The sequence below is a fragment of the Haemorhous mexicanus genome, chromosome 18 (genome assembly GCF_027477595.1).
Source record: "Haemorhous mexicanus isolate bHaeMex1 chromosome 18, bHaeMex1.pri, whole genome shotgun sequence".
NCBI lineage: Eukaryota > Metazoa > Chordata > Aves > Passeriformes > Fringillidae > Haemorhous > Haemorhous mexicanus.
The window spans coordinates 320,524-341,742 of record NC_082358.1 but is presented as its reverse complement, the minus strand read 5'-3'; the positions used below and the strand labels follow the sequence as shown (position 1 = coordinate 341,742).

The following is a 21,219-nucleotide window of genomic DNA, read 5'->3' as shown; positions in this document are numbered from 1 at the left end:
TTTCTCTGCTCTCCCAATGTGCCTTTAGGCAGTGTGTGCTTAGGCCTGGAGGTGAGTGATAGATGCTGTGCTGTGCCCAGTGTCTGGGATACGACTACACAGTACAGCAGGTACACCATGGGATCTCATGTGCTCAGAGAGGATGTGCAGAAGCTGTTCCCAGTCCTGTGTGCAGTGTGGCCAAGGTTGCTGAGGATCTGGGCACAACTCTTATCCTCCTCAGGCATGCTTAAAGTTCCGTCTCAACACAAACCCCTCCTGCCCACCTCCACTCCCATCCTTCACAAATGGTTGAGAGTCCTGGGGCTACAGGAGTCCGTTATGTTTGCTTTCAATCTGGTTTCTAGAGGGAACCTGCCCCTGTGCTTTGCTCTTTCTACCCCTGTCCCATCTCCCTGGCCTTTTTAACCACTAAGAAAAGACCAAGGTGGAGAGAGTAGGAAGAACAGAACATTCCTTGGCAGTGGGTGAAGGTGGGGCAGGCAGCAGTGCTGCTGGTGTGCTGTAGTATTGTGTGGAGAGGATCTGCTCTGCAGCCTCTGGGGCTGTAGCTGTCCTTGAGCTGCAGTGGGGCAAGGGCCTGTCCTTAATCAAAGAACTTGGAGCAAGCAAAAGGAAAAGGTGGAGAGGGGCTGGGAATACAGCAGGATCCTGGGAATAGTAACACAGGTGAGGAAGTAGAGCCAGCTCTCTAGGTGTGCTTTATCTGAGAACACGCTTTGAGTGGTGGTGTTTCTGCCTTAAAAACTGGGGAAAAGGTACTTGTACCAGATCCAGGCTGTACAGGTGCCAGTTGAGGTAGTGCTGTTGCTCAGGTCTTCCTCACACAGGATAAATGAGGAGCAGAAAGAAGCCTTATTTCAAAGGCAATTAATTGAGACTACAACACCCAACACCTTTCCTAGGTCAGCTGAAGGCAGTGCTTCTGGGGCTGGGGAGGAGCAGGAGCAATTCCCCTGCTCTCCTAGGGAAGTCCTGACCACCTTGTAGGCCTGCTAAACCAGAATGAAAGAAAAGGCTTTGTTTCTGGAAGCACAGCTCTTAGGGGAGCTGCCTGAATCCTGGGGTCCCTTACACTGTTGAGGCATCTGCCCCATTACACTTGGAATTCAGAAATGGGACCAGCTTCAACCCACCTATTTTTACAAGAGGACAGAAATTTGATAATTAATCTGAAGTACCAACCATCTAACTTTCCTCGACTGAGGAACACAAGAAGGAACAAAGCAGCTCCACATCTACATCGGCAATGTGAGCTGCCCAAATGCCACAGGGAGAAACTTGTGTGGTATACCTCTCTCTGTAAAACAGGAATTTCAATGTAGTAAAAATGATTATTCTCATAGTTTTGGGAGAAAGAGATGGGAAGAAAGCAGAAATTTGTAAAACATGTGCTTACAGTCAGCAGAGCACAGAGGGTAGGACTGCGCTGTTTCATTAAGAGCTCTCACTTCCATGTATCTAAAGATTTTATTATTGTACGGCAGAGGAATGGCTGGGTGGGGGCACTCTGGGATGAATCCCAAGCTCCAGATTAGCAGCGTATTCCCATACCAATGGCCATGAATGTCCCAAACGTCCCACCGCTTTGCATCATCGTTTTGCCAACTCCACCCATCAGCTCTCGTCCTCTCATGCCAATCCTGAGATAAAGAAAATCATAGGGATTATATAAAAGCTGAAACCTGACAGATCACAGACGTGCAGCAGAAAACATCTGAGACAATCAGCTCATGGTTGGAAATGGAACACTTCTTCAGTCTAAATCTGTGCAATGGTACTGCTGCCTCCCCAGAGACTGGCTGCAGGTCCCTGTGTTACTGCAGGGGCTCTTGTGTAGCCCTCACCTCACATGGCCCATGTGTATTTTTCCTGCAGTGGAAATCTTCCTGCCACACTTTTAGCAGGAACAGCTTTGCATCCTAGTTTCCTGAATACCCTTAATACTTGGAAGAAAAATGCCGGCCAAGTATTTCACTTGCCAGAGTACAGAAAGAGTTGTCTGAGCTGTTGTACTGTGATCCTCTCTAGCTGCAGTGGCAGTCTTTTTAATATCACCAACTTAAAATTAACTTTCTATTTACTACTGACTCTGTGTTTTTAATATGGGACATCTGAAAGGCCTAGAAACTTCAAAAGGTGTTTTTATTCTCCATTTTTCACTTACCTGAGGTCAGACTAAAACAAAAAGAATTGTTCTGTCTCAAGAAGCTCTTTTAATATTTGGCTTTTAAACACTGCAGCGACTTAAGGGTCTAAGGAATTTCATGCACTTCATTCTTAAAACATGAGATTTTCTCTCAAAAATGGAACAGCAGAAGTACTGTAGCTGTATCATTCAAGTAAAACAGAATCACTCTCACTGATTCTTCTAAATGCTTGTAATATGTATCTTCTGCCAGCATCATGCTGCTTACCCTCTGGGAGCTGAGAGAGATTACAAAACTTCAAACTCCCATTGGATTAAGATTTGTGCCTTTTCCTCCTTCACCTCACTACCAAATCATCTCCCATGTTTAATCACAGGTAACAACCATCAAACAGAAAGAGTTCTGCTAAGTATGAAAGAGCTGACTTCAGTGATAGTGATTCTTTGTCATAGATGATGTGCAAAGCCCGTCAACAGTACCAGGGCAAACACAAAGCAACAAACACAGCTTGTTTTCATGTCAGCATATTCCACTTTCCCCAGTCCCAGGGGAAAGTGGAATATTGTCACTCTCCATTGCACAGTGGGACTGTGCCAATGCCAGCTATGGGTCTACCCACATTCCTGCCATTCAGACTCAGGGTCACTTTGGTAACTGCCTCTGTGCAGGGCCTAGGACACACAAAGGGACCATGATGCATACACTGAGAGCTTACAGAGCACCTCAGGAAGTTTCAGGGCCAGGAGAGGGCGGCACATGTATCTGCATAGACAATTCATCTGGTTCCTCCAGGAGGTGATCCTCCACAGCCTCAGCTTCCCAATGAACGTCGCTTACAAGAGGCAAGAAAAGGTCTGTGAAACTGTGACCTCCCGACACACAGGGCACCCAGAGGTGATGCCCTGCCAGCACCAGACTCACATGTCATAGACCAGCGACTTACTGCAGTAGCTGGGAATCACAGACAAAGTTCCACTCATGGGACTGGAACAGGACCAGACCCAATGCCTTCCCAACCCCACAGAATGACCATTTCTCTCTGTCTATCTCCCTCTCACCACCTGTCTGTGGAAGCCATTTCCTTGGCATACCTGAGGCAGGAAAATGTGCCGAACAGCGCTCCTGCAGCCATGCCCACTGCAAAGCCCATCATGAAACCCATCTTTATTCTGTCAAAACAGCTGGGCTGCGACTGCCCATATGGGCCCACGGTCACAGGCATCTAAAAAAGAAAGGACAATACCCACATCAATTCACTGCTTTGTCTAACAGACTTCTATAACCAAACTGGGCTGGCAGGCCAGGCTGTGCAGCTCAGAGCTTATCGCGCGTGCAGCGCTGGAAGCTGTGATGACTCCCAGGCTTGTTTCCTTGTCTGGCAGGTAGGAAGGACAAGGAGGGAATGACGGCCTCGTTTCCCCTCAACAAGCTCCTGCAGGCGCCGCTGTGGCTGCCGAGGCTGTTTCGGGGCCTCAGCCTGTGTGCTCTCAGTCCCTAGTGAGCAGCACATGCGGCACCTAACAGAGCCTCCACTGCGGGCCCGACCTTCCCTGCTGCCGCTGGTCTCGGAGGCAGAGGAACGGGCAGTGAACCCACCCTTACGGAGACCGAGGCCATGCCGAGGACTTAGTGCAGAGACTCAGGCCGTGGAGGCCGTGGACTCCCCGAGAACGGCGGCCATGGCCGTTGCGAGACGCAAGAACCTTCGGAGGCGACCCGGGGTCCTCAGTGCGCACTTCACCTCACTAGCGCCCGGCTCTCCCCCGTTCCCCTTCCCGTGTCCCCGCCCCGCCCCGCCCGTACCTCGCTAGGCCGCACCGCGCCTCCGCCGGTCTGGGCCTCGCTTCCGGCGCGCGCCGTGACGTCCAGGAAGAGGTGGGCACGCCCCCGCTCTGTCCGTCGCGCGCTATGCTGCTGTGGCGGCGCTTGGCGGCCCTGGGGGGCGAACGAGCCCCGCGGCGGCTCCGAGCGGGGGGACCGGGACCGGGACCGGGACCGGGACCGGGATCGGGATCGGGATCGGAAGCGGGACCGGGGCCGGGACCGGGACCGGGACCGGGTCCGGGTAAGGGTAAGGCCACGGTCGGGCAGAGCACCTGTCCAGGAAGGGACAGCTGCCTCGCTCCTGCCGGCCCATGACAGCAGCTTTCCCCCTCTTCTCCCTTCAGGGCGAACCAGCGATGGCGGTGGTGCTCCTCGGCCACTTTACATGGATGTCCAGGCCACTACCCCGCTGGTAAGGGCCGTACCGAGCACGGGAAGCGGAGCGGGGTCCTCACACTCCCGCTTCTCTTCCCTGAGCGCTCGCGTGTGTCTCGAGCTGCCGTGGGGAACAGAGGCGGCGTTCGACGCCGCCTGTAGCGACACAGACTGTTCCTGTCACCACAGGGCAGTCAGGGCATCCTCTGGAAGGGCTGTAGCTACGTCGGGGCAGCCCCCTGCGTGGGCAGCCTCAGTGCTGCAGGGCCGGAGCGTGGTGGAGCCGCGAAGGGGCTCTCACCGACCCCTGCGGGAGTGGAGACAGTTGAGAGAAGCAGGAAGTGAATTCAGCCAAAATACTGATCTGACATTTTTCTTAACATTTTAAGACTTTGGTTTTTTTCCGCTCAGAAGAAAGGCCAGGTTGGATAGGGCTTGGAGCAACCGGACCTAGTGGAAGGTGTGTCCCTGTCCGTGGCAGGGGCATGGAACTAGATAAGCCTTAAAGTCTTTTCCAAACCAAACTGGTCTGTTATTCCGTTTTCCTAAATGATGTTGTTTTTCTTTGACCTTCAGTGCAGATCAGGGTGAAGTGCACAGATCATAATTGCTGAATACTTGTGTTACACTTAACATGTAATAGCCTCAAGTTTTCAAGGTCAGACCTAAGCTAAAGCAAGATACTGCCACAGAAGTGCTGCTGATACTGTGGCAAGGGGGTATGTCCAGAGAGAACAGATATAGTTTCCCTTCTCCTTTTCTAAGGCTAGATGTTTTGTATTCCACAGGATCCCAGAGTCCTGGACAGCATGCTCCCATACCTGACAGCCTACTATGGCAACCCCCACTCCAGGACCCACGCCTATGGCTGGGAGAGTGAAGCTGCCATGGAGAAGGCGAGGCGGGTGAGTCTTTGGTTGTTGTGTTGGTTTCCTTGCTGCTGAGGAAATTCAGGGTCAAAAAAACCTAACAAAAAAAGGAAGGGAAAAACCCCTGTTCTCTGTGGGCTGGATTTAGCAACTTCCTCTTTGCTTAGCTGTATTTTAGTAGATTTATTGCAGGAAAAGATAGACTCGCAGAATAGTTCAAGTTGGAAGGGACCCACAAGGATCATGAAGTCCAACCCTGGCCCTGCACAGGATACCCCAACAATCCCACCATGTACCTGAGAGCATTCTCCAAACAGTCCTTGAACTATGGCAGGCTTAAGGCTGTAACCACTTCCTTGGGGAGCCTGTTCCAGTGCCTGACCACCCTCTGGGTAAAAAACTTTTTTCCTACTATTCAGCTGCACTTCCTCAACACAGCTCTATCTGTTTCCTCAAGCCCTGTCATTGGTCACCGAGAGCAGAGAGCTGCCTCTCTGATGCCCCTCATAAGGAAGCTGCAGCCCCCAGTGAGGTCTGACTTCAGTTTCCTCTTCTTCAGACTGAAAGAACCAAGTGACCTCAGCTGTTTGCTTTACAGACTTTCCTCTAGGCCCTTAACCATTTCATGGCCCTCCTCTGGATGTTCTCTAATAACTTCATCTCCTTATATAGATTTGCCCCAAACTGCCCCCAGGACTTGAGGTGAGGCCTCCCCAGTGCAGAGCAGAGCAGGACAGTCTCCCCCTTGCTGGGGTTGGCAATGCTGGGCCTGATGTCCCCCAGGACAGGCTGGCCCTTGGGGCTGCCAGGGCACTGCTGGTTCCTGCTCCACTTGCCTTCAGCCCAAACTTCCAGGTTTCAGATTTCTGTGGTGCTGCTCTCCAGCCTCTTGTTCCCCAGTCTGTCTGGACTCCCAGGGTTCTCCAGTCCCAGGTGCAGAAGCTGGCACTTGTTCCAACAGTGAGATTAGAGCAACTGAAATGGCAGAAACCAATACTTTAAGTAAAAGTGCCACAGAATTATTGGTTTCCTGGAGTCACAAGCACATTGCTGCAGTCATTGGACTAACACCATATCTTATCACTCTTCTAATCTTAGGGAAGGATTTTTTTTTCTTTTTTTTTTCAAGTAATATGTAATGGGTTTTTGTCTACTTAAGTTTTATCTGTGTTATAACAGGTTAATGCTTAATACCACTTCTAATGACTGTGGATTCCTTGTGTATTTTATAATTCAGATATTTAGACTATTTTTAGCATAACTCTGTTAGGTGCCAGCTGTAATCCTTTGAAGCTCAAGGGAATATTCCTGAGAACATTTCACATGTATTTTGCTGTAGAGAATTTATTGTATGTTTTCTTAACAAGTCAAATTTGTATTTCTTTTTAAACAGCAAGTTGCAGATTTAATAGGAGCTGATTCACGGGAAATTATATTTACCAGTGGTGCAACAGAATCCAATAATATGGCAATTAAGGTAAAAAGTTTATACTGATTCTTATTTATTATGTTAAAATTTTGTATTTAAGAACTGTATGCATCTCTCAACAATTTAAATGTTAATATGTTGGAGTATAACATATTTGCATTTCTGGATTTACTTTTTGTGATACTCTGTTACATATGTGGAAGAAATACATGGATGAATGATTTGATGCCTGGGACATGATTTTGAGGGCAGTGTAAAATATTTGATGTTCATCTCGCATGCACTAAATACATTCCTTCCGCTTATGTAATTAAAATCTTTATTGTGAAATATAGTGGACATGCAGATTAGAAACCTTTTTCTGATGAAGACTAGGTTGTGTATGTACTATATGGTTGTTCAGACTTCTCAGTGTTTATGACTCCATTGCAAAAGTTTTAAAAAAATGCTACGGTTAATGGCTTCTACAGCTTAACAGCAATAAACATTTTCAGAGTTTTTGAGAAGTAAGATGCTTTGAAAAGCAGGTGCTGATGGAGATATGTAGTGTTGATTATGATCTACCTTTTAGATTCACAGCTTGGGTCAAACAGGAAAGATCCAAATGAACTATATCTAAGTAGTAATTTCTTATTTCCAGTCATACTGTATAATGCCTGCTTTCTTCAGTGGCCAATTTCTTTTTCATGGACTGTGCCTGACAGGGTGTTGCAAGGTTCTATAAATCCAGAAAAAAGCATATAATTACTACGCAAACAGAGCACAAGTGTGTGTTGGATTCTTGTCGTACCCTGGAAACAGAAGGTTTTCACATCACATATCTACCTGTTAAAAAAAATGGGCTCATAGATCTGAAGGTAAGTTGTTACTGACAGAAAGAAACTAAAAAAATAAGAGGATTTTGCTTCAAATTGATGCTCAAAACCTTGTGTCCTCTAGATGAAAAAGAGGAAAGGGTAATAAATATCACAAAGTAGAATGAGAGTCATAGTCGACTCTGTCATATCTGGAGAAGGATTTTCTGTTCTAACATCATACACTTTTTCTCAACCAGAACATCCACCTCCTGTCCCACCGTTCAGCCACTGCTGTGCAGGTGGAGCTGTTGAGTACCCTATAAGGAGCTCAGTACTTGAAGCACTGTTTCAGTGATTACAGTACTTCCTATGGCTGTTCATGAGCCAGCCCTTCTGTATGTACTGGCTGCAGCCCTAAAATTTAGAAGTTGTATGTTTTTAGTTCATCCTTGACGTCCTGTAACACAGGGCAGCAACAGTTTTATTCCCAGTCCCTCTCCTGCCATGGAGAGGAGTGGTGTGTGATAGGACCAAGGGATCAGCCTGCGGGCACAGTAATGAGTGGTGTTTTATTAGCACGTTGCTGCAGGTGTGATGTGACTTTTGTATAAAGTTCCTTTACAGCCAGCCTCACCTTGGCTAGAAGAGGCTTAAGCTGTACTGTGGGTGGTTAATTCCTTAAAGAAAATAGTTCAGAGACATTTATGGGATATAGCAAAGCCTGTTGAGATTTGATTTAACCACGTGGGGTGCCAGGTGTATTGAAGGGTTAGGACATGCTACAGGCATTTAATATTCATTTGGGTTGTGTTCTCCCCAGGGCTGTTTGTCAGTATGTTGCAAATGAGGGACTGGTGGTTGAGTTGCTGTTAAATTGAAGATGTGCACAGGAATCCTGCTTCTCTGTTAGTCACAACTTTTGTCCTTCTGAATCTTTCACCAGGAGCTGGAGGCTGCATTCCAGCCTGATACAAGTTTGGTTTCTGTAATGACTGTAAATAATGAAATAGGAGTAAAGCAGCCAATTCATGACATTGGTAAGTACACTGTGGCTTCTAGATGCCAGCTAAGGTTGCTTCTGCATCATTTTAGATGATGTTTTCATCCCCAAATGGTACTGTTGCAAAAGATTAGGTGTAATGTAGCTAAGGAAAAAATAATAACATAAATATTTTAAAATAAAAAATGTAATATAAATAAATAATACTGCTGTCCCAAATAAAAACTGATGTCCAAAGCGAAATGAGAATGAAATTCAGTACCTTTATGGTGAGCATTGCAGCAGTCATTGCTCTGGATGGATCAGCTGCAGTTCATTGGATTGTATGATGGATTAAAAAAATTGTACAGAATAATAATTGGCCAAAATTGAGCTTATATACTATAATGATTTATTAAGCACTTGTAGTGTTTAAGAGGAGAAATGTGCAGGATTTGGAGTTGGAGAGGATGGTTAGCACCACACTTGGACAATCCTTCCCCCAGTATTATCGTATATAGTCATGAACAATTGCTTTGTAGGCCAGAAGCCCACTGAAGAGCTATGCTTCTAGACCAGGAGGCAGGGAGAGGGTGAGCCAGGCTCTGAGCCGGCAAGTGGAGTGACAGGGACCTCAAAGCAGATGAAGGCAGACCCTGGAGAACCATGGTTTTTGGAGCAAGCAGGGTGAGCAGGTGCATCCCTGATGATCCTCCAGATCCCTGGATCCCAGATGATTTGTTGATATTTTCCTGTGACAGTAGAAAAACATATACACTTACCCTTTCTGACCTGGTTTCACCCCAGCTGGCAACCACGCACCTTGCAGCCACTCACTCACTCCCCCACCAGCAGGATCAGGGAGAGAATTGGAATGGTAAAAGTTAGAAAACTCATGCGTTGAGATAAAGACAGTTTAATATGGAAAGCAAAAACCATGCACACAAGTGAAGAAAAAGAATTCCATACTGCTTCTCATTGGCAGGCAGGTGTTCATCTTCATCTACCTCCAGGAGAGCAGGGCCCCATCCCATGCAGTGGTGACCTGGGAAGACAAACACTATCACTCTAAATGTCTCCCCCTTCCACCTTCTTCCTCCAAGTTTTCTCTACTGAAAGTGTATGGCATATGTCATATGGTCTGAAATATCCCTTTGGTAAGTTTGGGTCACCTGTCCTGGATGTGTCTCTTCCCAACCTGCCGTCCCCTTGCCAGCATGGCCATATGAGGGGCAGAGGAGGTCTTGGCTCTGTGCAAGCCCTAGTCAGCAATATCAGAAACATCTATTATTACCCCTGTGTTCAGCACAAATCCAAAACACAGACCTATACTAGCCACTGTGGAGAAAGTTAGCTCTACCCCAGCCAAAACCATCATACCTTCATATTCAAGATATCCTTTCATAAGGTGTTTGAGGTTTTGTACAATGTTTTGGCTTTGGCTCTGCTCTTGAGTACATACTCCATAGGGTATGTACTCCATTGTTTTCTTAGGCTGTGGCAGGCATCTTGTGCACCTGGTTTTCTTGATTAGCTGCTGAATTTATTTCTTTCTTCATTAGGCTCAAAGCAGCATTTTTGCCAAGGTTTTTAAAGGTTGGTTCTGTTTCTTCATTGACAAACATTTGACCATCAGTGAGTTGTTTATAGCCCCAAGGATTCTTTTTTTCCTCCTGTGCTTATATTGTCAAGGTCCTTACTATGGACTGTCCTGGTTCAGGGCAAATTTGGGAGAGAACCCCCAAGGGGCCCCCCTAGGAAATCGGATTCTACCACCCCTCCCCCAACCGGTCCAGGAGAAAATACTTCCTTGGAGAAAAGTGGAAAAAAACTGTTTATTAAACAAGAAAACTTAATATTAAACAATAAAACCCCTTGCTGCTCCCAAGGAGATGACAAACCCAGAAAGTCCCCTCCCCAGATTCCAGTTCAGCTCACTCAGTCCCTTATCAGTCCCTCCAGCGCTGGAAATGCCGTGGCCCAGGCCCGGACCGGCCCCCGATGCGAGCTGCTGGTGTTCTTATGGTTGTTCAGTCCAGAGCAGGTGTGAACAGGTCCAGAGAAAGGGGAAAAAAAGGAAAAAAAAGCACAGTCCAGGGAACTTCTTTGCCTCAGCTAGCTAAACTAACTAAAAAGCAAGAAAAAAAAGAGAGCCCTGTCCCGCCGTCTGTTCATCCGCAGAACCACGCAGTCCAGAAGCAGGAATGTGTAGGAGTGAGTTCAGTGTCTGAAAACAAACTGCGCGCCTCCTCTCCCCCCTCAATCTTTGAAGCAAGTCTTAAAGGTGCAAAACTTACTATTCGGCATAAACGGAATGAGATGATTGGGGATAAAAGCATCATATAGTCAACCTAGGACATGGACCCATGTTTAAATGCCAGAGACAGCTGGTGCCAGCTCTAGTTCCCCCGGTATGTTCTCCTAACACCTTGTACAGGTCCAGCAGGCCAGGCCTGAGGCCTTGCAGAGGGAGCCTGAGGCCCTGTTACTGTGTGGCCTGTGGCCTGACCTCGCTGGACACAGGGGTGGTTACTTATTCTATGAAGTACTATGTTGAACCCCTTGTGCAGAGAAGAGGTCTCGGATGCAGCTGTGCAGATCCTGTGGAAGATGTGTTGTGATTTTCTTGATGACAAAAATAAATAATAGTTATGTTTACTGCCCATGAACAATACACTATTTCTTCATATATTTTAGCCTGGTGACAGGCTCATCTGACTTCATGTAGTAGTAATAAGTGTGTGTGTGACAATTCTGAGAATGGTTTTGAAGCTGAGTGTTGGAAAACTTGGAAAATATAGGGAATGACATAAAAATACATGTCAAATAGAGAAACTTGAAAGGAAGGCTGGCTTGTACTGGATGTTGAAAAGAAAAAGAACCAAGAAAAAACAATATTTTCCAACTATGGAGTCATTTCTGTGTGGAGGCTTTGATATTTCATGCAACCATTTGTTCTTAAACTTGTTAGGTGTGGGTTTGGAAATAATCTCAATTCTTAACAATAGAAGACTTTTTAACTTCTCAACCGGAGAAATTCACTGTAGTTGTACCGGCCTACACCTGTTCCAAGGCATCAAGCTACAGTAGCTCCTGCACAGCTTTAGCCACTTCAGTGTAAAAAAAAACATCACAGCCCTCATTTCTGCCTTTGTCACCTCAGATACCTCAATATATTGCTGTTGGTTTAGATTCAGTCATGCTTTACATCCATTGCTGGAATCTTTGGGCTCATAGCAATTAGTTGAGGTAATCTGGTTTTTGTTTTTATTACAGGTGAGATCTGCCGTGCACACAAGGTTTTCTTCCACACGGATGCTGCACAAGCAATTGGTAAAATTCCTATGGATGTCAACAACATGAAAATTGACCTAATGAGCATCAGTGGCCATAAAATTTATGGGCCCAAAGGTACTCACTGAAGTGCTTTATAGGGAATTGTTGTTTTCATACCTACCTTAAAGTAACTACAGAAGGTGTGAAGTCAAACCCATTTGTCATAGTATCAGTTACTTAAGCTGTAGAAAACTGTTCTGAATGGTGTTGGACAGACTTCAGAGAAGCTCAGGCACTGCTGCCAGCATAGAGCTGTGGTAAGTGGATCTTCAATGCTAGATGGGTTGAGGTGGCTTCACTGAAGGAAGAAACAGTGTTGTATGATGGTGGCAGCATTGCAGCAGTGGGTTTTTCAGGAGTCATCTGCTTGGTGTGAAGCAGAACTAATGCTGAAATTATTGAAATGAAATCACTTGGTTATAGGGCAAAGTTTAGACCAGACCGTGATTTGAAACAAGAAGACCAAAAGGTAACTGATTGGTGATTTTTGATTGTTTTCTACTTCCAATGGCTCCATTCCTCCAACCCCATTTGTTCATTTTCTTTGCAGAATGGGATTTAATATCCAGCTATCCATTTTCTGGTTGACGGACAAATACTAAAAATTCAGCTATTATTATTGTCAAGGTCCATTTGGCTTGCGACAGTGGGTGTTAAGAGAGTCAGAAATCATGTTTGCTATATGCTATACATACAGCATTTTAACTTATAACATTATATATATAAAACATTATAACATTATATATATATATATATATATAAAACATTATAACTGTACTTATCCTATTCAGAAACAAAAGACAAAATTCATATTTTTCAACAAGGTTTTTTTTTCCTTTATGAGTTCTGCTGAGAGCTGACAACATTATCTCTGGACAAGGACTAAGTTTTCAACTAGTATTTTTGTACTGATAATAGACATAAATTTTCACCATTTGTTATGCCTGGAAGTTGCAACTGTCCTTGCTGTGGTGACAGTCACTTATTAAGTGTACCAGGGCACTCAAAGGCATGAAAATTTGGCTTCAGGGTGAGGAGAGTAGAGCACTAAAATGATTGACTAGCAAAACTGGCTTATCTAATCAACTCACTGAAAATTGTTGCCACTAATGAGTCTTCCTAATGAGAAGAAAGGGAGAAGACTCGTGGGACTGGTGCTGGTCTGCTAATCGAGGGAAAGAATTTGGAAGTCAATAAGAGAACATTTGTAAATTCCCGATAAAAACTTCAGTGCAAGGGGCTGAACTTCAGCTGTGTACAGGAATTGTGGGAAGGAGGAAAAGTGCTGAGTCCTTGGGTGACTGAAGCAGAGTGGAAGAAGCTGAACTCCCATGGCTGAAGCTCTGTGAGCCTCAACATGGTTACTGGGGACAAACATCATTTCCTAGAAAATAATACTGAACTTGTTCACTTTATTTTTCTCCAGTTAAGTGTCCACGTGTGTGTTTGCTGTGGAAATAAGGAATGTTACCAAAGCTTGGAGTCCCTGTTCATAATTTCTGAACTCTGGGCATATGGTAAAACAGCTTTCCTTGCTTCCAAGGGGTTGGTGCTCTCTATGTTCGCCGTCGACCACGTGTCAGGCTAGAACCCCTGCAGAGTGGAGGAGGCCAGGAGAGAGGACTGCGGTCTGGGACTGTGCCCACACCTCTAGCAGTGGGACTGGGGGCAGCATGTGAAGTGGCGCAGCAAGAGATGGAGGTATGTGCAGCAAGATACTTGTTCTGGGCTCCAGAAAATAGTGTAAAAGCACCATTTAAGTCTTGGATTCCTTAGGTCTTTTTGCATCCATGTAACTGAATTAAATTTGATTCTCATGTTTTAGCATTAAGTGAATGTTTTGAGAATTTAAGGGATGGTTTTGGGTGATTGTAAGTTCTTGGTAAAGTTTCTTTTTTCTTTAAGAGTCATAGTTTTCTACTACAAGGCTACAATTGACAGCTTTAGTGAAATATGGCTTTTATTTGCTTGTATTTACTTCTCCATTATGCACATGTGTATTAGCAACATCTTTGAAATGACTGTCATGTTTATGTAATGTATATTGGAAAAATAAGACTTCCCAGTCTGTTATTATATGTATTGGACCTATGAAGTATAATTTCAAGTTTACTGCAGCTTTGCAACTAAGAATTTATTTTCTTTTTATTCCTAGCTTGGACAGTAAAGTTTACTTGCTAGGTCTGGTGTATAAGCCTCTGTATGCTGCTGCATTGGTTTGTGGGCACCAATGCCTTCCTTACAGCTGGAATGTAAAAATACTTACAGTAACAATGGGATGCATAGGCCAGATATCTGCACCCAAGGATCAGGCTTCTTTCCAGGAGATAGGCAGAATTCCACCATCTGAGCTTTGTGTTGTGGAAGTTGAGGCTAGGGAGCCTGCAGAGTCTGAATTCTGCAGAAACCTCTGATCTAGATTCTCCTCCTTGCCTGGCAGAGTTACAGCATTTTAAAACCAAATGGTGTTGGAGCTAGCCTGGTTTTCTTTTAACTTTTTCAAGTGTAAACAAGCATGAATTGCATGTGTGCATGTGGCCAGTCCTGTGTGCCAAAGCTGATCCTACACCTTACTGCTTTCTTAGTTGCCTCATTTTTCAGTCTAGAACAAGACACTGCACATGGGCAGTTCTCACCATGCAGGTTACTTATTATAAAAGCTGAGTTCATAGTCATTTGCAAGTCCATGTCTTTCTGTGGTACAGTTAGAGAGCTCCGAGGAAAAAAGAGGCAAGGAAATAGGAGCCCTTTCTTATGTGCAAAGTGCACCATCTTCTGCACTGCCTAACTTGTCTTTAAACCCAAAGCACTCAGTGATGTTATGAAAGTCAGTTTGGCAGCTTGTGTAGGTAGATCTTTCTGAATGGTTTGAAACATTTGTGAAGACTGAGCTAGCTACGAGCCAAGGGGTTATTCTCTTTTAAAACAGTGTCTAGAGCAGGCAAAGTTTGACAGTTTTAAGTTTCAGCTGTGTTCATTCCCTTGTCTGGCCAAACCCAGTTTCTTAATTCTGCTTGCAGCTGGTGACATGAAGCCGTTTAAGTGAGGTCTGACTGTACACTGTTTATTATTTGTGTCTTTTCTGGTTTCTCTGTTAGTATGACCATAAACGAATCTCACAATTGGCAGAACGACTGGTTACAAAAATAATGAGTGAAGTTCCTAATGTGGTGATGAATGGAGATCAGGAGCATCGCTATCCAGGTAACTCAAGCAAAATTCTGAGCCTATTAGTACTGTCTGGCTCCTTGGTATTAATGGCCATGGCTGAATAATGCATTTGAGGACATGATGCAAATTCTGCCTTGCAGGGGACAATTTGCCTGAGATTTCAGTTGATGGATTCTTTTTTCTATTTCATTTATTTGTATGTAGGATGCATCAATTTATCTTTTGCATATGTGGAAGGAGAAAGTCTTCTAATGGCTCTGAAAGATGTGGCTCTGTCTTCAGGAAGGTATGTGGAATGTATGGGAAAGATAGCAGTGTATTTTTCAGAGAAAATAGCATCTGCTAATGAAGGTAAAAGCTAAGTAGTAGTTTCCTCTGTACCCCGTATTTGCATATTCAGTTAATGAGCCAGCCTGGCATTGATTACATTCTACAGTGGTGTTTAAGTGACATATTTCAACTGAAGGTCAAATTTATTTATCCTGGAAGAGAAAAACAACAAACAAAACTAAACAAAAACCAACCAAAAAAATATCCTAACAAAAAGACCCCCATAGAACCACAAAAGCTAACCCAGAAATTCCTTCCTACTAGCCTTGCAAACTGGGTTTTTGAGTAGCCTTAAGTTCTACTGGTGACACTTTTATTCTAAAGGCGGCCAAAATTTGAAGAGCTTCTGTCCTTCAGGAGATTTTTACCACAATTAGTGAAGCTGGGCCCGTATCTGAATAAATCAGCTCATAGTTCCTGTGTTAAATGCAAAAATGAGAAAGAAAATTGCATGTGCTTTTATGGAGCTCTCCTGACTACAGGAGTGACGAGTAATACTTCAGTCACCAAGACAAACCTGATGTTCAGGATGAAATGAATGGAGTTTAAAATGCCCCTCTTCTCCTTCTCTCACCTTTGAGAACAAAGCAGTCAGCATATCCTAATTAGAAACTAGTTGGCACTAGGAGCAGGAAGAGCAAGTCTCCACATGACTGTCCCTGAAGCCAAACGCTTCTGTAATGTGAAGATCTCTTTTGAGTCTCTACTTTGTGCATTGGGGAGCTGTTTACAGCTCTCCAATTGGCACTGCATGTTGCTACCTGTAAAAACTGAGTCACGGCATGTAACCAGTTCTGTATACTGCTGCAAAGTGGAAGCTCGCTCTATTGACAACTGCAATCATCTTGCTCCGGATCCCTCTGTGCACTGTTTTTCATTTATTTGTTCTGCTGCCAAACAGCAGCTTGTGAAGTCCTTTTTTTTCCCTTTTATGTTCCTGGTGTGTTACCTTCTCTGGATAGTTTCTGTCTTTTTTTCACAGCCCCTACTTCAACTACCTCTTAATCTGCATTCCTGCTGCCTCTATGTGGCATTGTGTTTATTCTTGTGTATTACCTGTATTCTCACTCCTTTCCTTATACTCCTAATTTATTACTCTCATTTCTCAACAATGCCTGCTTCTTGTATTCTTTTTTCTTCAGTAGCAGAAATATCACTCTTGTGGTTTCTAGGAGGCTGGGGAAGTTGATAGACGGTGTTGTAAAGAGGTAAGTGACCTGTTCTTTGTTGGAGAAGATTAAGGAAAAGTCTGACATTTCCCTTCCTACCCTTTCTCAGTGCTTGCACATCAGCTTCTCTGGAGCCTTCTTATGTTTTGCGGGCAATCGGAACAGATGAAGACTTGGCTCACTCATCTATAAGGTGTGTGGTATGGTCTGCCCTTATGCTTCCAAATATTTTTCTTTCCTGATAAAAATAAATGGTAGATTTGTTCCACCCTCTTCATGTGCTTGTTATTCAGTTCCTTAATGATTTTCTTTTGGTTTAGGTTTGGCATCGGTCGTTTCACTACAGAAGAAGAAGTGGATTATACAGTGCAGAAGTGCATACAGCACGTGAAGAGGCTGAGGGAAATGAGGTGAGATATTGTCTCGTTGAACACGAAGACTTCTTAGGTGCGATAATCATGGGAAGAATTGGATTTATTTAGTTGAAAGTAATTGTTTGCTTCAAGAATCTGCTGGTGTTTCTCTATATCAGCAACAGTGTCCCCTAGGTGGGTAGGAGCCTGATTTTAACATTAGTGACAAATTTGTAAGGAAACAAACCTGACACCAAACCTTTTCCCAGATCCTGCCTTTATCAGAGAAAGAATATGACTAGGGCAGGCACATAGGGCAGTACCTAGGAGATTCTAAGCCAGAGATGGTATTACTGAGTTAATGTATTGATAAGTTGTTTTATTCTGATGAAACTGAAAGACCGGTGACTAATCTGGACAGTGAAAATGCTAAGGTTCAGTCTCAGAGACACCAGTGTTTTATGCTGAAACTAGGAGCAGGAAATGAGGTGCAGCATCTGTCCTCTCATCTCTTGTATTTTTGGTTGAGAACACAGTTGAGGGCTGATCATCTGAAGCTCACTGACCTCCAGAATGGCAAGACAGGCAGATAGGTATCTCCTAATTCCTTGTGTCATTGATAAAATTTGTGTAATTATTGATGATGTCCTTTGCAATCCCTCAGTTTTCTCCTTTTCTTTACAGCCCTCTCTGGGAAATGGTGCAAGATGGAGTTGACCTCAAAAGCATTAAATGGACTCAGCACTGAGAAAACATTGCTATCCATGGACTAGATATGGATTAAAAGTGCATTTTTCTGTACAGTCTTGAGCAAATTATGCAGCACTTCTGTTTTCTGACACTTGCAGTTTGACCAGAGAACTACCCTTTCAGACCACAAAATCTAAGAAGTCAAAAATAAAACTAGTTTTTATTGTGGAGAAAGGCAGGCTGATCCAACACCCACTGTACTTCTATTGACACACAGAAATTTATGCTAAAACGTAATTTATTCAGATTTGTATTTTCTAATGAGAAAATTAAATCAGCATGTTACTCCTTGGCCAGTGCATTCTGGCAAGAGGTTGCTTCTTGGTGTTATTTGTCCCAAGTCACTGTTGTGTTTGCACCACAGACCTGTTGCAGATTTGTTCTGTTTGAGGTAGATATCCCGCAACATCAGCTGGGTTTTGCCTCTCAAATGCCTTGTACTGCAAGAAATTCTCAGATAGGAGGACACTTGGATTTGTAGAGGAAAGCGATGCCTCAGTGTGCCTATGTACCTTCACAGATAAGTTTTATGTGTAGTTAAGACCAATTTTTTTCTGAAATTTAGAGTATTTTTGGCTTATTTTCCTTGTTTTTCTTTCTGTGTGCATGCCTTAATTCAAAAGATTCTTCTGTGTTCCAGAGTTTATGATACAATCATGATGCACTTTGCTGTCCCCTCCATTGGGTTTTTTCCATGTAATATTTTCTCCGTGAGGATAGAAAACTTGAATGACTGGAGGAGGGGATAGGCAGAATATGTCAGCTTTGGTGGCAGCACCGCTTTGGTGGGAGCATGAGTGGTAGAGGTGGTGGGGAGAACAGATACAGTGCAATGTCTTAAGGCAGTCTGGGGTTTTGCGGGTTTTTTTTTTTTCCTCCCCTTGTCATGAGACCTTTGCTGTTACTTGGTTTGCCTATGGGCCCTTGGTTTCTGCAAGGAGTCTGCCCAGCTCAGTCAGTATATTTTGACTGGAGATAAGAAAAATAAGAACACCTGGCACTGGAGTTTTCTTTGTCTCACAGACTGTACTGTCTGACTAGAGATTCACATGGGCATCCATTCTCTGCACATGTTGGGGGAAGTATCTGTTAAAAAGGGTTTGATGAGATTAATTTGTATGAGTGTTTCTCCTTTTTCCTCTTTGGTGATCTTTCCAGTAAGAAACCCAACCCTGTATGGCGAAGTGCCTTTTTTTCACTGCATAAACAAAGAGCTCTCAAATTAGTTGTGTTGATTGATGGACAATGTGTGAGCTGCTGAATTTGGTATACCCCATAGACAATATGTTCACCTTCAGTTTGGGATGGAATCTACCTCGAGGATCAACTGTGTCGTGTAAAACCTGAAGCTGAATCTCACAAGATGGATTGTGTTACAGAAGCTTGTGCATTTTTTGTAACTAAGGACAGATTTAGTTGTTTGTAATGCAAAGCTAATTGTTGATTGTTCTATTTGAAATTACAAGTTTTAGCAGTTTTAATATTGTAGTGGTGGCACCTTATATTTCATCACAATATTTTTTAAAATGTCATATGCATAAATATGTTTTAGCGGTGTTGCATGTACTCTTTTTCATCCTTGGGCCATACATATTTTCTAGATTAAGCATGTGATAACATGCTTTCCTAGCATGTTTTAGAAATATATGTTTATGAATTGTTCTTTGTGTTTTGAGAGTGATAAAAAATTACAGATAAGAATTAAACTTGGCTACTGTCAGTCTTTTTGGATCCACCTTGTTGGGCGAACTATGCAGGACAATCAGTAAGGTGCTGTATTGCAGGTTTCATTAGGCAACAGAAAAGGGTAAACTTTTCTGTGAACATTGTAAGAAGTTTGCCATCATCGAGTCGACATTTGACTTTTGAAGAGTCATTCTTCTCAAACTCAATGCCTGTCCTAAGCTAATTTTTTTAAAACTCAAATTGTGGTTATTTTGACAAAAGGGAGCCTCAAATCTTGAAGATTCTGACCACCTCTTATTTGATGAGATTTAAAATAAAAATTCTACATGTGAAGGTTAGGGAAACTCATTCATACTAGTAACAAATGTTTATTTGAAATGTTTATGGGACAAGATGAGGAAAAATGTATAGTGGAGATACTTCCCTCGTGACAGAAGTAATGCCAAGGATGAACATTTAATTGTACCTCACTGAATACAGTTAAAGGATTTGGGGAATGGAAACTTCAGTCTATCCCACTCTTACCAGTTGGATGCCAATAAATAGTGGTTCATCATTCCCCTCCCCCCCCACCCGCCAAAGGCTGCATCATGATCTGAAAAATTCTCACTAGGCCTTGGCTTTGAACAGCCCTTCCTGGTGTTCAGATAATGAGCTCTTGGGATTTTTTGGTGTGTTTCTTGGTTTGGGGTGGTGGTTTTTTGTTTGGTTTGGTTTTTTTTTTGTGTTTTTTTTTTTTTTTTTTTTTTTTTAGTGGCGTAATATTCTTGTTTTCCCACTTTGAAAGAAAGTTTATGACCTGAAGTGGGGCCAGGATGAAACATTGAAACATTGTTGTGACTAAAGCCCATCTCTTGTCGCCCTGTAAACAGTGGCCCTGAGTGAGACCCTTAGGGCTCTCCTGGATTGCAGTGACCTCCCTGTGCTGGGGCCTCTCACAGCTGGGAACGCTCCCATTTTCTGCACTTAGAAAAATCCACAAAGGATGGGTCCTGGGCCAGTCCCCCTACTCCTCAAGGCTCTGCCCTTCACACAGTGGAAAAAAAAAAAAGGTATCTGAAGTGAGAACCATTTCAGTTAGAACCATTCATGTGCCTGGAGGGTTGTGATCTTATTAGCAACAAGGAGATGTGTTGGGATGACTCTTGTGACTGGAGCGTTGGAATGGAAAGATAGAGGCAGGGGAGAAGAGAGGCAATGTTGCTCTTTATGCCAGTGACCAGCAGATGTGCATGGAGCTCCACCTGGAGTTGAATGAGGAACTGACAGAGAGTTTAGGAGTCAGGATTAAATGGAGGACAGGGACAGGTGACATCAGAGAGGGGGTCTGCTGCAGGTCACCTGAGCAGGAAGATGACTCAGTGAGGGTCATCACAGACAAACAGGAATGGCCTCATATTTACAAGCCCTAGTTTTCATGGGGGAATTCAATCACCCTGACATCTGCTGGGGGGAGAACCCAGCAGGACACAGGCAATCCAGGAGGTTTATAGAATACAGTGGTGTCAACTTCCTTCTCCAAGTGGTAGAGGAGACCATGAGGAGAGGTGCTATGCCGCCATATTCTCAGCAACAAGGACAGGCCAGTGAGGTACGTGAAGCTCAAGGGCAGCCTGGGCTGCGCTGGCTGTGAAATGGTGGATATAGAGATTCCTGGGGCCATAACAAGGGTGATGAAATAAACAGGGCAGGAGATCTTTCTCCTTTTAAATGCCTTTATTACTCAGGCGGGGAAGCTGAACCGGTTTGCTGCCAGGCATGGCATGTGCAGTTCAAAGGGGGAAGAAGGAGGAGAGAAATACAGCTTTATGTACTAGTCTGTTGGCACAGTTGAAGACTCTGCGATCCTGAAAGCACCACAGATTCTTGGGAATCTGGGTTGACATTTGAGGTCCTCAGTCCAGCCGACATCTGTTAGGTTATGGTGAGGGGCAAAGAGGGTTTCATCATCTCCGCAGGCTCTGGATTCTGTTCCTCACATCCAGACATCACTTTGATCTC

General features: G+C 44.1%; 2 protein-coding genes across 5 annotated transcripts; one reads left to right on the top strand and one right to left on the bottom strand.

Annotated features, from left to right (window-relative positions):
* Window positions 1-1,451: 1,451 nt before the first annotated feature.
* On the bottom strand, window positions 1,452-4,029 carry ROMO1 (reactive oxygen species modulator 1). 2 transcript variants are annotated; one of them, XM_059862306.1, is made up of 3 exons: window positions 3,954-4,029; window positions 3,242-3,372; window positions 1,452-1,643 (listed from the first exon to the last, which is right to left on the bottom strand). In XM_059862306.1, exons 2-3 carry the CDS (start codon window positions 3,370-3,372, stop codon window positions 1,535-1,537), a joined length of 240 nt encoding a protein of 79 aa, XP_059718289.1. In that variant the 5' UTR covers window positions 3,954-4,029; the 3' UTR covers window positions 1,452-1,534. The 2 variants fall into 2 exon arrangements, with proteins under 2 accessions (XP_059718289.1, XP_059718288.1); XM_059862305.1 differs by lacking the exon at window positions 3,954-4,029 and adding an exon at window positions 3,747-3,911.
* Window position 4,030: 1 nt separating this feature from the next.
* Window positions 4,031-19,238, top strand: NFS1 (NFS1 cysteine desulfurase). Of its 3 annotated transcripts, none has more exons than XM_059862304.1 (13): window positions 4,031-4,209; window positions 4,319-4,386; window positions 5,138-5,254; window positions 6,612-6,695; window positions 7,352-7,504; window positions 8,388-8,481; window positions 11,700-11,834; window positions 13,303-13,460; window positions 14,858-14,963; window positions 15,135-15,216; window positions 16,539-16,622; window positions 16,750-16,839; window positions 17,467-19,238. In XM_059862304.1, the coding sequence occupies exons 1-13, from the start codon at window positions 4,059-4,061 to the stop codon at window positions 17,528-17,530; spliced, it is 1,386 nt and encodes a 461-aa protein (XP_059718287.1). In that variant the 5' UTR covers window positions 4,031-4,058; the 3' UTR covers window positions 17,531-19,238. The 3 variants fall into 3 exon arrangements, with proteins under 3 accessions (XP_059718287.1, XP_059718285.1, XP_059718284.1); XM_059862302.1 differs by having other exon boundaries at window positions 4,031-4,215; XM_059862301.1 differs by having other exon boundaries at window positions 4,031-4,221.
* Window positions 19,239-21,219: the final 1,981 nt, after the last annotated feature.

What these genes read in the sequence shown, in the direction of transcription:
- ROMO1 (XM_059862305.1), bottom strand. Translation starts at nt 3,767, where the DNA reads ATGGCCTCGGTCTCCGTAAGG. An exon ending in TGGCCTCGGTCTCCGTAAGG is followed by an intron (nt 3,373 to 3,746) that starts GTGGGTTCACTG and finishes TTTCTTTTTTAG; the next exon opens with ATGCCTGTGACCGTGGGCCC. An exon ending in GGCACATTTTCCTGCCTCAG is followed by an intron (nt 1,644 to 3,241) that starts GTATGCCAAGGA and finishes TCTTTATCTCAG; the next exon opens with GATTGGCATGAGAGGACGAG.
- NFS1 (XM_059862301.1), top strand. Translation starts at nt 4,059, where the DNA reads ATGCTGCTGTGGCGGCGCTTGGCGGCCCTGGGGGGCGAACGAGCCCCG. An exon ending in TAAAATTTATGGGCCCAAAG is followed by an intron (nt 11,835 to 13,302) that starts GTACTCACTGAA and finishes CTTGCTTCCAAG; the next exon opens with GGGTTGGTGCTCTCTATGTT. An exon ending in TTGGCTCACTCATCTATAAG is followed by an intron (nt 16,623 to 16,749) that starts GTGTGTGGTATG and finishes CTTTTGGTTTAG; the next exon opens with GTTTGGCATCGGTCGTTTCA.